This window comes from Equus asinus, chromosome 4, assembly GCF_041296235.1.
Source record: "Equus asinus isolate D_3611 breed Donkey chromosome 4, EquAss-T2T_v2, whole genome shotgun sequence".
Lineage (NCBI taxonomy): Eukaryota > Metazoa > Chordata > Mammalia > Perissodactyla > Equidae > Equus > Equus asinus.
Window position 1 is genome coordinate 119,938,759 of NC_091793.1, and position 16,473 is coordinate 119,955,231.

Sequence of the window (16,473 nt, forward strand, 5' to 3'; positions counted from 1 at the left end):
AAAGAAAATTTTCCATTAAAAAACATCTCAGAAGTCAGCAGGTTTTATATTTAAAGTTTAAAAGCAAATAAATGCTTCTTCATCTCTCCTCATTCTACATCATCTCTGTTTTACTAATATTCCTAAGGCAAATGCAATTTTAATAATTGTGCACACATCTCAACAAAAACATCTTCAGTTTCCTGCTGTATGTCTTACTAAGTCTATAGGAAATTAAATTACATCAAGTAGTGTTGCTGTAAAATTCTTGAGCTGATATTTTAATCATAAAGTCACAGACTTAGAAGATACATATGAGGTAATCTTAGGTCTAACCAGTGACATGATGGTAAATTTTTAACCACAGACTCTTCCGGAAAAAAAACAAATCTTGATTTGTAGCATTTGCCAATTTCCATGGTGTAAATATTCCCACTGTAGCCAATTTCAAGCTACCAATGTGACATCACTGAAGGCAGAGTTGGGAACATACACACCCACAATCTACACACCACTGGGTCTGACAACACTGACGGCACGTGAGCTTCATCAAAATTTCCAGTAAGTCTCTGAAACCTCCTTTTGGTCAGATGTTACCGAAAAGATGCAGCTGAGAATGTGCTTAATAGTCCAAGCCCTAGAGCCAGCCTGCCAAGACCCTAACTTCACTCTTTCAGTTACTCTCTGTGTTATTTGGGGTAAGCTATGTAGCTTTTCTGTGACTCTATTTCCTCATGTGTAAAAGAGTAATTATAAAGTTTCTATCTCACAGGATTGTTGTGATGATTAAATGAAATAGTGCATTTAAATGCTTAAAAGAGTTCTTGGCACATAGCAGGCTATAATAATAGGTTATTAGTAATAAATGTTAGGTATTGTTTTACCAGAATTTATAATTCCAACTGTAAGAATGTTTTATACATTGTCATCTAAGTCTTTCAGAGGCCATTAAAAACCATCCTGCTTGATAGCAGTACTTGAGAGGAGCCAGTTGTAGAGGAAAGAACACCAAATAAGAAATCACACCTTAGTTTCTAGTCCCAGTTTCTCCAGTGCCTAGGTCTGTGACCTTTGGCAAACCATTTTGCTTCTAAGCACTTTAGTTCTCTCAGTAGCAAAGGGCAGAAAGCAGTGATCGCTCTGCCAACTGCAAAGGATTGTAGTAAGACTAATACGAGATAGGAAACTAAGACCCCTTGAAGGATGGTACAAACGTGGGGTGTTATTATTAATCTGATTTAAAAGTCAAGATGCCATGGAGGCATTAAAATAAAATAGTAAAAGGTTTTGTGTCATTTGAGTAGAAATTGAGATGATGTGGGATTAAGAGCTGGGACTAATTTTGTAAAGAGCAAAAAAAAAAATTCTACCATGAAGCAGTTAAGCATTTTTTCTTCCCATGAAAGAGCAATTTTCAAATGAAAGGGAACTATACTTTGAAATGTATCATATGTTTAAATGAGTTAGTTATCATGGGGAATTAAGTTAACAAAATATCTATGGAATCATAATTTTCTGGGAAAGGAAATACAACAGAAAAATTAATAAATACAGCATGTAATAACCTATCAAATGAAAGATGAGACACTTGGGCAAAACAAATTGTTAGTACTATGCAATTCTAAGATGAGTAATGTAAATTTCCAAATAACTTTTAAAGGTAAAATTCTTTAGTTTCAGAAATAAATATAAAAAATAAAATGTCAAGGACAAACTGAAGAAATCTTAAACATATTAATTCAGTCAATTTATGGGCAGTAAGGTGCACATACAAAAATGAAGGAGCAAGGAAATTATAGAAGCAACTCAGATTTTTTTTGATTTGCACTGTGAGTCTCTGTTCACTTAGAAGAATCATACACATTTATATGCATTCTGTGAAAGTTAACCAAGAAAACAGTTCTGCATAGAGTTTATAATCTAAAAGTACGAGTTTGATTGTTTTTCTTAATTTGTGACTCTAAACCATGCCTTAACAGAGGAGTTCCAATCTGGGGACAAAGAAAAATTGATCTGTGCAACAAAGCCCTTACCTAACCCTTTTCTGTCAGTTATTAGTGAAAATTCTCATTGCCTGATATTAAGAAGTTCAGTACATGATATACGAATATCTCCAGGTTTCCTTATTTAGGAGGGAAAAAAGCAAAATGAAAGACTGTATATAGCATGCTACTTTCCATGAAAGAAGGAGAGAAAAATATGAAATAAAAATTTGTAATTAATCATTGGAAATATGCATAAGAAATTTAGGAGTTGAGAGTTTGAGTAGATAGGAACAAGGGTAAATGCAACACTTTTACGAGGCACCTTTTTACATTATCTTGATGTTTTAATCACGTGAATTTATTACTTGTTAAACTATATTTTTTTTGTTTTTTTGTAAATATGTTTTTTTTTAAGATTTTTATTTTTTTCTTTTTTCTCCGCAAAGCCCCCCAGTACATAGTTGTATATTTTAGTTGTGGGTCCTTCTAGTTGTGGCATGTGGGACGCTGCCTCAGTGTGGTTCGATGAGCAGTGCCATGCCCAAGCCCAGGATTCGAACCAACGAAACACTGGGCCGCCTGCAGTGGAGCGGGCGAACTTAACCGCTCGGCCACGGGGCCAGGCCCTAAAGTATATTTGTGTGTGTGTGTGTGTGTGTGTGTGTGTGTGTGTGTGTATGTTTAAGCCCAGTACACATCGATATACAAAACCTTCAATTTCACATCTGGTTAACATTTCTCCCGTCCCCAAGCTCAGGCCTGACCCAGGCATGGACACCTGCAGAAGGGAGGGGGCATCATGGACCTCCTCACTCTCCACGTTCCATCTCCTGTCCCACTCACTCTGCTGTTTCTCATTGTTCAGCAATGTGGTGGTGGTGGTGGTGGGGAATTATAAGGGCCAAAAGGTCTTACAAGACAGCTGTATTTGTTGTCATCCTGTGTGACAAATGTCCAAATTCTAGTTTGGTTTTTTTTTTTGCCTTGGGGAGCTTTTGTGAGTTCTTCAGAAGCAACTTACTACTCTAAGAGGGTACCTTGAACATTATATGTTCTCTGACATTTGGGCTGGATTTTTATGATTCCTTCCCTGGCTTGTCTAGCGACAATCACCCCCATGCAGCGTCTTTTTCACCTTCTGAAGTCAGTATTTTTTGGTCAATCCCTTCAAAAGACCTCTACTCCACCTGCCTCACGACTTTGAAAAAACTCAGTGCCTTTTCTATGCTAAACTCTGGAAGCACATATCTCTCCCTCCACAGGGTCCCCCTTATCTGTGAATTCAAGGTAGTTCTAATCAGCCTACCACTTTCTTTTTTGAGATGAGAGTCAGGAACCAGTCTTAGTACTCTCTGAACTCCAAGAAACACTAGTCAAATCTCCCAAGAACTGTCATATCATACACCCCAGAGTCTTCTATTAGCACTATGGTCCCCAGGAGTGTCCCCTGCCCCCCCAAGACTTGACGTTGGGGGTAAGTACCCCCTCAGACAGCAAAAAGAAAATGCAAAGTTCTCCCTTTAGGCCAGGGTTTCTTAACCTCCATACTATTAACACTTGTGGCTGGATAATTCTTTGTTCTGGGGGATTTTCCCGTGCCTTGTAAGATGTTTAGTAGCATCCCTAGCTTCTATGCATCACGTAACAGTAGCACATCCCCATCAACCAAACCAAAACTGTCTTCGGATATTGCCAAATGACCCCTGGGAGAGAAATCACCTGGTGGAGAGCCACAGCCCTAGGCTAACAACCGTCTGCAAATAAATCTCCATTTCCTGATCTCTTTACCACTCTGCTAATTATGAGACTAGGTGATGATCAAATGCACATTTGGAACTGCTCCTTAACAAGCCCTGCACAGAGGATCTGATAGATACATCTCGTGAGAATGGGCATGTGACACCATCTTCTCAGAAGGAACTCTGAAATTTTGAGATAACAGGAAAATCTTTACATCAGTAAAAGCTTACATCTGCCTCTGACATTTAAAAATCTGGGCCTAAGCACAGGGTAGGGAGAGAGGAGAGTTTACTTTATTCACTTTATGACTTTATTGTTTGACTATGTTTTGTTATTCAAGCATTTGGATTAAAATGATTATTTTTTAGAAAGGGTCATAGTACAATTACATAACTACATGAAGAAGAACCTTTTAAATTTTAATAAGGTTTTGATTTTTGTTTCATGACTAAGATTTGCTAAATTCAAGTTTGAGATGAAGGAGAGTCAAGAAAGAGGAACAAAGGGGAGAGAGACAAAGATAAAAGGGAGAGGAGGTTAAAGCTTACCTTGTTTCATCGATATAAACTGCTTCCAACACAGATGCTGCATATTCAATATTCTTCTTTAAGTCTACGATGTTAACATCACCTTTTTCCAGCTGCTTCACTAGGCATCTTAGTCTATTTCAAAAAAGTACCCAAAAAGAGAGAGAAATAAAAAGAATTTTATTGTAACTATATGGAAAATAGTACAATGTTAAATACACAAATTGAGAAAAACTTTTAACATATTTTTCTGGGTTGGTCATCAAATAGAAATATTTTCAGGGATTTTTTTGTATAATTAAGATCAATCTACGGGCCAGCCAGGTGGCACAGTGGTTAAGTTCACACATTTTGCTTTGGTGGTTTGGAGTTTGCCAGTTCAGATCCCAGGAGCAGACGTTCGCACTGCTTGTCAAGCCATGCTGTGGCAGGCGTCCCACATATAAAGTAGAGGAAGATGGGCACGGATGTTAGCTCAGGGCCCGTCTTTGTTATTAAGAAAAAAAAAGGTGGATTGGCAGCAGATGTTAGCTCAAGGCTAATCTTCCTCAAAAAAAAAAAAGATCAAATCTTCATCACTTAAACAACAGTTAGAAATTATGTTCATCTCTCAATAATAACAAGGCTGTAGCTTGCTAGTTTAGATACTATATTTCAAAGATAGTCTTTCTGAAAATTCAAAACAATATACGCATTTTCATGAAAGTATATTCCTAACACTAAAATTTACCCCAGAGCTGTTGTGCTTCTTCAGAGTTGGCGCTGAGAGACTGTTTAAAGGGTGCTCTTTTGACGCTACTCTAGCAATTGTTTGTTGTGTATAGCAATAAGAACAAAAGTGAAAAGCAAAAATTCCAAGACAATACAATCAAGATGAGAAAAAATATATGTCTGTGTGCTTAGTGTTTTTACTGCAATGGTTTTTCACCTGAGTCAAATCTGTAAAACATTTCCTCTTGTTTTTGCCCATGAGATGATGTGTGCTAACTTCCCAAGTAACTAGAAAGCATAGGGTCAGTTAAGCCACATCTGGATTACTCACTCACAGAAACTGTCAGATAATTAATGTTACTGTTTTAAGCCACTGAATTTTGAGATAATTTTTTAAGTAGCAATAGATATCTCATGTAGTGAGATAATACAAATTACTTCAACAAATATCTAACACTTAGAAATGTCTATACATTAGTAAGAAACCAAGTGTTTCTAAAGATACTGCCCCATACTGGGCAGAGAAGGAACACATATTCCTCACTCTCTACATGTTGTAGATAAACAATGTGAGAACAATTATCCACTTTCCTAAGTCAGCAGATAGAATTTAATTCCATTCCTGAGCAGAAGCATTTCAGAGAAATACTTTTAGGCACTATCTTAGAGATATTGTAGCAGATTTTCTGAAAATTTACTTTGAATGATTTCCAATACCAAGACTTAGGGTATAGAGACAAGCTAAAAATTTCAGCAAGGGTATCTGACATTCCTCCATCCATAAGAAACACTGTGTTTCTCCATGGAAAAAAAGCCACATCTGACTAAACCTTATTATTCAGGAAGCTACAAATGATTATTTATTTATTTTTTAAAGATTGGCACCTGAGCTAACATCTGCTGCCAATCTTCCTTTTTTCTTCTTCGTCTTTTCCCCAACCCCCCAGTATATAGTTTATATTCTAGTTGTGAGTGCCTCTGGTTGTGCTATATGTGATACCACCTCGGCATGGCCTGATGATCAGTGCCATGTCCATGACCAGGATCTGAACCAGCTAAACCCTGGACCACCAAAGTGGAGTATGCAAACTTAACCACTAGGCCATGGGGCTGGCCTCCACAATTATTTTTTATACCATATACTTTTGTAAAATGAAATATAAGCAGACAACAGTATTGCAAAGTAAATTCTATGTAAGAATAAATAGGTCTTATTAGTATAGAATCAACAAAGCAAAACAAAACAAAAATAACAACTTAAACAGGTTACTTAGACAGGAAATTAAGCCTCGATTTGAGGCTTGCCTAAAACACCAAATGTGATGAAAATGGAGCAACATATAGAGTGTTTTGAGATTTTTGTAATGTTTATGACCCAAGCACATTATACTTAGTCAAATAGCTTTTTATATCTGAAGGTAAGAGTTTCACTGCTCTGCATTGACTTAAAAATATACAGCTCATGTATCTGTCTTGTGAAAATTACTTAATCATACTTCGTTGTATGATCCAGTTTTGAAAACACTAAGAACTTCAGATGGTTGCCTCCCTTCTCTCTGAATAACTGAGCTCTACTTTTATTTGACTTAGCAATTTTCTCCGCTAAAAACCTACATTTCCCAGGCTCTCTTGAAGCTGGGTATGGTCATGTGACTGCATTCTGGCCAATGAGATATAAACGGAGGTTGTCAAGTAAGACTTTCAGAACAATTATTTTGATGAGGGCTAACTCAGTTGGAAGGAGCTCTCTTTTATCCCTTGCCTTTCCTTCCTGCCTGGAATGCAGTAGGACTGTCTGAAGGTCCAGCAGCCATCTAGGATCATGAGGTAACCTGGCAGAAGGAAGTCAACCACTAAGAATGGCAGAGAAGGAAGATGGCAGTGACCTGGATCCTATGCTGTCAATCTACCTGAAAGAAATCACCCACCGCTGAACTTATCTCATATAAAACAACAAAAAATGTTGTGTTTAAGCCACTATTATTTTGAGATTTCTTTTATACGTCGCTCAACCCAATCCTAACTGATTAATCAAATGAATAAGAAATGAATCAAAATAAAGAACTCAGGGGAGAGGATGCCCCTGAGAAACTCTCCACAGGTGTACTTCCTAACTCATGACAGCCTGCAGTTCTTCCCAGGGGAATCATTCCACCAGCAGATCACACCTGGTGAAACCTGTGACATCAAGAGCCTCCAATGCTTGGACAATGACTCTGCCCTTTCACAGAGATATCTCAATGTGATTTACAAACAACAAATATTATGAAGTATAATATCTTAATAGGAGTATAAAACTATAATCTGACACAAGAAATTGCTCTGAAAAAAAATACTCCAAAAAGATTGTACCACCCAATTAGAAAACCTACTTAGATATGGTTATAACTCTGTAAAATCATAACCACTCATACACACACACACACACAAACACACACACACACACACACACATCTAAACTCAGTATATCAACCCAAAAAGACTGGAAGGAAACATACAGTTTTGGGTGACTAGGACTTCTCTCTCCTTTATCTTCTTTGCCTATACACAGTAAATTTCCTTTAGTGAGTACAAATTTCTATTAAAGAAAACCTTTGTATTATAAAAAGATTATTCATAATTAAAACAGCAGGTTAATGGAATAATTTATATAATTATTATTTCAATTGTGAAGTCATCTTTGTAATCAATTTAGGCACATAATAATCCCCAACAACCTTATGTATGCTATTATTTCATTTTCTTTTATAGATAATACAAAGTCAAACATCTTCATCATTTCAACTTATCATACGTTCTAAACCAGAATGTTCCACAGTATTAAGGCTTTACTGCATATATCTGTACACATTTTTAATTTCTTAAGGAAGATAGGTATGGACTTTACCTAATTCCTAAGCCATCCTATGGACAAATTCTCATAACTGAAGAAGAAATCACAAAGTCCTGTGCATAAAATAAACAAGTTCCCTTAATTTAATAAAGACTCTTTAGTAATGAATCGGTTTCTTTCATCAGAGTAGGCAAGCTGAGTAAAAAACAGTGTTCTTAACAGCAGGCGTAGGTATGTTGTTCTGGTTCCCAAAGCTTAGGCTAAGTACATGTACGTGATGTTCTAACCTGAGCAGTTTCTAGCTCAACAATCTGTGGATGGAGACTCCACTGGCTGCTCCGCTTGGTAGCAAAACTAGTGAATAGCTGTTCTATCAAACAGCATAAAAACAGATTTCTAAGCAGAGAAGATTGCCAAAAAAGTGTTAAAAACCCAACTCAGTTAAGTAAATAATTATTTAGCATTTATTACTACACTTGGAGCTGTATAAAATAGTATATATATGGATATATATAAGAATATATATGAGTGTACATATAAGGATACATATACACACATACATATATACATATATAATGCATGAGCACCTGTGTGTGCACCACAATACCCGTCTTCAAGATATTTGCAGTCTCTGGCGATGGCATGACATGTGCAAAGAATGTGGTCAAATGTTGAAATGCATATATTTCTCATTAGTTCTTTTTACACACACCCTAATTTCCAAGCAAACTAATTTAGTCACTTGTTCCTCAAACAATTTCACATCATCCTAGATTCAAGTTCTTCTCTTTTACTGAAATTCCTTTCTCCCACATGTCTACCATCTTTAAATGTCTGAATCAGGGTTAGTTACCAGGCATATCTGCCTAGTGTAGGCACATCTATATCATAAATCCTTTGAAGATTCCCATCCATTGTGCTCTCCCTACTTAGCAACTAAACCACACTTCATTTATCCCTCACTAACAACATTGAAATTTCTCTGGCTTCCATCATAATTTCAATCTTTTGTACATGATGTTTTCCCAATTGGTTTCCCATCCTGTAAAAAATTATGAGGCACACAAAGAAGCAGAAAATTTGACCTATAATGAGGATAAAAATCAGTCAGTAGATATTGACCCAAATATGACAAAGATGATAGAATTCGTAGGCAAAGATGTTAAAACAGTTCTTATTAAGCAAAAAATAATATAAACATATGCCAATAAAATCAACAACTGAGATAAAATGAACAATTTCCTTAAAAGACATAAGCTACCAAATCTCAAAAAGAAATAGATAAACTGAATTTGGAGTTAAAAACTTTCACACAAAGAAAACCTCAGGCCCAGATAACTTCAATGATCAATTCTAACAAATATTTAAGGAAGTAATAACACCTATTCCCTACAACTTTTCCAGAAGAATAATCTCGATTTATTCTAGGAGTCCAAAATTACCCTTATAACAAAACCAGATTAAAACATTACGAAAAGCAGCAGCAGCAACCTATAAATGAATATGCCTCATGAACATAGATGTAAAAATTCTTAACATTTTAGGAAATCAAATCCACCAATATATAAAGGATAGTATGTGATAAAAGAGATTTATCCTAGGAATACAAAATTGTTATAAGATTGAAAAACTAATCAATGTAATTCACTATATTAAGAGACTAAGGAAGAAAAGCTATATGATCATCTCAATAAACACTCAAAAAGCATTTGAAAAATTCTACATCAATTGCTGATTGACATGCTGATTCTAAAATTCATGTAAAAACGCAAAGGACCTAGAATAGTCAAAACAAATTTAACAAAAAGAACAAAGTTGGAGGATTTACACTACCTGACTTCAAGACTTATTTTAAAGCTACAGTAATTAGCCTAGTATAAACAGGAATAATACCATATATTACTCTCACCAAGATAGGCCAATAGATGAATGGAACAGAATTTAGACTGTAGAAAGAAACCCACAAATACATAGTCAATTGATTTTGAAAAAAGGTGCAAAGATAATTTAGTTGAGAGAGGATAGCTTTTACAACAAATACTGCTGGATCAATAGGAATATCTACGTGTAAAAGAAATTTTGATCCATACATGAATCATAGATTTAAATGTATATCCTAAAACAATAAACCTTCTAGAAGAAAATAGGAGAAAATCTTTGTGATCTTGGTTCAGCCAAAGATGTCTTAGATACAATACCTAAAGCACTATCCAGGAAAAGAAAGAAGTTGAACTTCATCAATATTAAGAACTTCTGTTCTTTGAAAACCCTATTTAAAGAATGAAAAGAGAAGCCACACACTGGGACAAAATATTTACAAATCATATATCTAATAAGGGATTTGTATTCAAAACAAGTAAAGAACTTGTAAAACTCAGTAATAATAAGGCAAACATCCCAATACAAAATCTGCAAATGATTTGAACAGACTTTTCACCAAAAAAATTATATTCATGGCAAACATGAAAAGATTTTTGAAATCACTAGTCATCAGAAAAACTTCAAATTAAAACAATAATGAGATACAATCAAACATCTACTAGAATGGCTAAAATTAAAATAACTGATCACACCAAATATTAGAAAGGATGTGAAGCAACGGGAGCTGCCCTACACTGCTGGTGGGAATGCAAATAGGTACCATCACTTTGGAAAACAGCTTCTCAAAAAGTGACACATGTACCTACTCTATGACTCAGTCATTCTATTCTTTGATGGAAAGAAAAGGAAAGACTTGTAGCTGAATGCTCGTAGCAGCTTTCTTTGTAATAGCCCAAACTGGCAACAACCAGAATATTCCTCCACAGGTAAATAGAAAGATAAACGGGAACATATCCATCTCAAGAAGTTCTACTCAGCAATAAAAGGAATGAACTGTTGATACACACAGTGACATGAGTGAGTCTCCAATAATTATGCTGAGTGAAGTAAGAGTGCGTATCGTAGGATTCCATTTTAGGTAACATTTTAGAAAATGCAAACTATCCTTATCCTTATAGTGACAGGAAGTGGATCAGCAGCTGCCTGGGAATGGGGAAGGTGGGGTGAGGGAGGACAGGAAGGGAAGGGTTACAAAGGGCCTCAAGGGAACTGTTGAGAGTAATGGAAACCTTAATTTTGCTGATTGTGGTGATAGTTTCATATATGTATACATATGTCCACACTTATCAAATTACAAATTGTGAATTAAAATATGTGGTCAGTAATTTGAGCTAGGAAAAGGATATATGTTAAATAGACGCTTCTGTTGCCGATCATTTTTCATCTGTTTTGTTAAAATACTTCAAATTCTAATATACACTATCAAAGACACGAAAAAATCTAACACAGCACTAAACTCTTAATGATCTTTTCCCAAAGAGAATGGCACTAATCTTTGATAATTCAAAAGACTTTTAAAATAAGCCTGAATATTATATTCTGAACAGACTTTGATCTGCTTAGCTTTTTGGAGGGACTTCCTTACCTTCTAATGATCAGAACACTTGAAGACAGAAATGAAAATAGAATCACCATCGTTAAAAATAATTGATTGGCTCTGTGATTCAATCAAGCAGTTGCAGAGGAGAAACAATTTCTACCTCTGAACAAAGAGTACTGAGCTGTGGAAATGATTGAGTATTTTTTTATCCAAATATAGAACTGCCACTTTCCAAATGAAAAAATACTTAATATAAAATGGATGTAGTTTACATAATCAAGTATTTCAAATACTATAAAGTTACCTTTTAAGATATGGCTACATGACCCAATCTTGCAAAAGGACAACTTACATAACTAAGAGTGTTCTTATATTGAAAAATTCGATGTGTCTATGCATGTCTTTACTAATTACAGAATACAAAATGCCCAGGATATCCCTAACGCTATAGAGCATGAATAATAAATTAGTAAATGAAATTTAAAAAAAGAATTGATAATCATTCTATTCCTATCAAAGACCCCATTTGTGACCTGATTGAAATACAAAAGTGGGAAGGAAGTGGTTGTAAGAACACCATGCTAAGAAGAGGTAAAGCTAAAAGAATATCTGTAGCAGATATCGACATTAACATTAACATTAAAATATGGCTATGAACAGGAGTGCAAGAAAACACACAGACAGGACTGTCAGAACAAGAAGCTACTGTCATTTCACTAAGTTCTGCTTGCCTATGAGCCTAACACAATAAAAAACCAGAATAAGAAGCCGTTAAACAATGAAATTGTCTTGTCTACTCTGAGTTCAATGTTTAGGAAATTAAATCCTAATCTTAGTCTAAGAAGCAAGGTTTATACATTTAAAGTCTTTTAAATACATTGTTCTTTCACCTAGGCAAATGCTATCATTGTAATGATCCATGATATCTTTATTTTACAGGATAAATAATTGCCCAAACAATTAGTATCATCAAGAAAACAATGGGATCAATAGTATGGCAAATATTATTAGCCTTTATGTTTACATTTCACATTCAAAGGCACAAAATAATCTCATTGAAGTAGAGAATATGTGATGGAAAATTTGTTGTTTGTTCAAGCACAAAGGAATATGTAATTATCTCCTTCTTCTCCCAAAATCAGAATTTAAGTACACTATTTATCACTTTACTTTCACAAGTATTAGCTTTTTATTACAGAAATGGACATTGCACAATTTCCAGCATGTTGAAGAATTCCTTTTATGTACAAAGATACAAATACTCAAATTGTTAGAAATGCTTTCAAAATCAATTTTTTTCTTCTTGGAGGCAAAAGAACAATAAGACTATATTGATTCTAAAGAGGGAATCAATCATTTGTGCCTGGTAACGGTCACCCCTCTGAAATACTCTGGGCTAAGTGGACTCAAGTATTTTCTTTAAAATGTTAAATATATTAACACATATTTAAATATATATTAGATATAAATAGATTTATACTTGTAAAAATATATAAATATACTTATGGTTTTATATATAAAATATACTTATAAACTAAATATATCTAAATTTAAGCATATTTTTATATATTTTATATATATATTTAAATCTATGTGTTCTGATGAAAAAAATTAGTGACCTTCACTTTCTAGTAAGGTATTTATTTAAACCAAGGAAGATAGGTTAGGAATAGGGTGCACACATAGCAGAGTCACTGAAGAGCAGTTTAACATCTTATGTCATTCTCTTAGACAATGGGAAACTCATATTTAGTGCTGAGGTACCCACTCTGTGCTAAATATCTTTTACTTATTGCTCCAGATCCTGAAAGAGAGACCTGTAGAGTATATCAGGTGTCCAGTTGGATTTCCCAAATGGGGAGCATCAGCAAGAGATAGGAGGAAGGGAGAAGAGTGAAGTCAGTGTATCATTCTTCTGTTCTCCTAGAGGGTCACCCCACACACACCCCAACAGAAGGTCACTTGTCAGGTAGCCCTCTCCACAGAGTTCTCTCTCTCTCAATCTCTCAATCTCTCTCTCTCATCAGGGATAACACATCCCTGGAACCCTGTGTTACTAGCCCAGAGATATTGCATTATCCTACGTAGTTCCCCACACTCTTCCCACAACTGTAAACACTCCCATTATCAATTGCTCCTCAAATTACCCATTTTGACTGTGCCACCTCTTTTGCCTAACTTCTATTGCCCCTCCTTACCATGCCATCCCCTCATGCCAGAGACCTTCAGTACAGTCCAATGGGATGTTGCAGAGACAGGGTTTTAAAGTCAGTGGGGGCTCACCATAATTACATCCATCTTTTTTCTGGTATTTATGGAGAGGAGCAACACACTGACTGGAGAGCTGCTTCCAGTTTTCCGTAGTGATCAGCATTAGTGATCATGGCGGGGCCAGAAAACATACGAAACTGCACAAAATGCTGTGGATCAGCTGTTTCACAGGAAACACAGGAGAGCCATGGGACCAAATTACCGCTTTCACAATGGAGGAGCCTGCCACTTGAAAGGGGTGTTTATGGCAGATGGCTGATGCTACCTGGGTCAGAGAACATGTGGCATAATTTTCAAAATTACCCAAAAAAAGAAATATACAAAAAGGGATTTATGGTTTGCATTTAAACTTGGTGAATTAAAAAATAGCTTTATTACTGTTCACCCCTGAAATCTCATTAATATAACATAAAGCTACTGAAAAGATAAAAAAATTTGAAGGAGAAAGAGCAGGAAAGAAGATAATAGCTGAGAAAAGTGTACACACATTTTTGGAAAAATTCGTGAAATATGGTAACTGACTTGGGAGATACCAAGAAAGAGAAACAAACCCAAGTGCTTTCAAAGGGCAATTACAGAGAGAATCAAGACAATTAATCACCACAGAAGCTCAGAACAGCTCAGGGGGTAGGGACACCAAAGATCTTATAAGGGATCTGTCTTCAGGCTCAAAACAGGACAGTGAAAACCTTTTTAGAGCTTTCAGATATCTCTCCCCACCCCAAGTAGCAACAAACTACCCTTATCTGTCCTCGTGGGAAACCTGGAAACGAGGCAGGAGTGACTGTCAGAAAGGAAACAATGGGATTAAATGAAAGTCAGCATGTTGAGTGATGATTCCCCAGGTTCCCTTCTCCCATGTTCTCACAGAATGGAGACTAGGGGATTCACTGTGGGAGAGAGTGAAGAGCCCCAGAGAAATGAAATTTTGGAAACAAACAGTTCACAGCTTGCTAACCCTGCAGTGAAGACCAGCAGGTGACAAGCACTGCCTATGTACGCACAGAGAGATTCTAATCACTTTTCAGAGCCTCACGCTTTAATTTAATGGCCTGTCAATGGTGACCAGGCATTGAAGGAAAACTTTGAACATGATGTGCCCATCCTAGGAACTAACAAGCCTGGATTGAAGTAGAAGTGCAGAGGAAAGGAAGTAGGAGGGAAAAAATGGAACTGATAGAATGTTTGGAATTTTGTTTTGATAGATCAGTTGAGCATTCATAAAATTATAAAATTTATATATGAAAAAATACAATAATTATGAAATCAAAGAGGAAGGAAAAAGTTATACAAGCTAGGAAACAGTCATTTGATTGACACTATTTGACTGACAAGTGAATAATACTTACAAATCATACTGCTATAAACACTAGTGACTTAAAAACAAAATAATGTACAATACAACTCTTTCGAGAAGGGGAGGGTAAGGATGTTGGTGAAGGTAATGGACAATTTCCTCTATTACCTTACAGGCATCAACTGATAAAGTTTGAAACTGATAAATCAAGAAATGGTAAAAGCATATTATTTAGAAATGTACTAAAGAAGAAAGAACCAAAAAATCTAAACCATTGAGATTATTTACTTCTGGGAAACTGACTGCTGTTTTTTGATAGTAATAAAAAGAATTTTAATGATATAATCTCCTGTTAAAGTAGAATGTTCAATATATTGCTCACAAGACAAGTGACTTAATTTGGAAGTCAGATTCTTCATTTGGTCGTTATGGAATCACTGACCATGACAAATTTAAATGACTGAAAAATAACAAGGTGTCAAAATTCATCTTGAATTGGAAGCAAAGAAAGACTTTGAAAGGGCACAAAGTATTCCAGTCATGAGTTGATGGTTATGTTGAACTCCAGTTGTTCTAGACTCTTAGACACGTGATGAAGCCAAGGGAATGAAAATTAACACAATAGTTAAATATACACCTGTTCATTGAACGTTCCATGCTCACATACTAAACTGACTGAAAACAGGTACATATGTTTCAGATTTAAGGTAGACACACAAAAGAAAATATATATTATGTGAAAAAGAGAAAGGGAGATATGGGAAAAACAGTATAAAATAGAGTAGGGTGAAATATGATGGCTGAATTTAACATATATTTTTTGCAAAATCAGAGAACGAGGAAAAGCATATTGAGTAGTTCTACAAAAGTCAAATTAGGATGTGGTTTAGAAAGAATGAAAGTGAGTAGACAAGAGGCTGGGTGGGCAAGGAGCACTGTGAAACTGGGGGTTCAGCAACAAGGGGTTGAAAACCAGTAAACTCTATTACTGTAGTGTCTGAGTAAAGCAACCTCAGCACTAGTTCCACCAAAAATAATAAAGGAAAGTATAAAACTTTAAAATAATTAAAATTTACTCTTAATTTACTCTTACTCTTTACTCTTAATTAATGCAGTACCATGAACCAACAGGCTTCAAAAATACACTAGCAGAGAAGGAAAATCATATAAAAATAGATTTTTAAAGAAATATGCATACAAAAAATAAAACTATGGATAGAAAAGTCAACATGGAATTTTTCCAATTACAACAGATTACACAACATAAGAAAACCTAAATGCAGAAACATTTCTGTGGCAGATACCATCAAAATCCTATCAGAGGGCAGAGAAGTACGGAAGTCCTTCTATTACTCTTGACACTCAGAGACAGGAAAATTGGGGTCAATTAAAGAAGAGTCTCTTGAAAGAGCAATCCTGTGGGGATGTAATTTGTGGCATAATAAGCAATCATACTGAGTTGAAATGAATTGATGGAGAAGATGGCTTTTCTTGCCAAGATTGTTGTATATATTAGAAAAATTATTTTAGCCTTCTAATCTGAATGATTCTCTTTCTCTCCATATGTATATGAATACGCTGGGTTTCAAGACATCACCAAAGTTGGACAATGAATAATTTGTTTTGATTTTACAGAATTTCCCTTGCCTCTGCAGAAATGTAACTTTTATATAGATCATCTCTCAGGATAACTGGAAATAATTATTTCC

The 16,473-nt window shown here is 35.5% G+C and overlaps 1 protein-coding gene across 10 annotated transcripts in view; it reads right to left on the bottom strand.

The window, feature by feature from the left end:
* PDE1A (phosphodiesterase 1A) overlaps nt 1-16,473 on the bottom strand; it is a 342,210-nt gene that overhangs the window by 97,496 nt on the left and 228,241 nt on the right. For all 10 annotated transcript variants that reach the window (XM_044768609.2, XM_070508214.1, XM_044768610.2 and 7 more), the window contains one exon: nt 4,253-4,366. In XM_044768609.2, the coding sequence (XP_044624544.2) occupies nt 4,253-4,366 (114 nt within the window). The remainder of the gene's footprint in view (nt 1-4,252; nt 4,367-16,473) is intronic.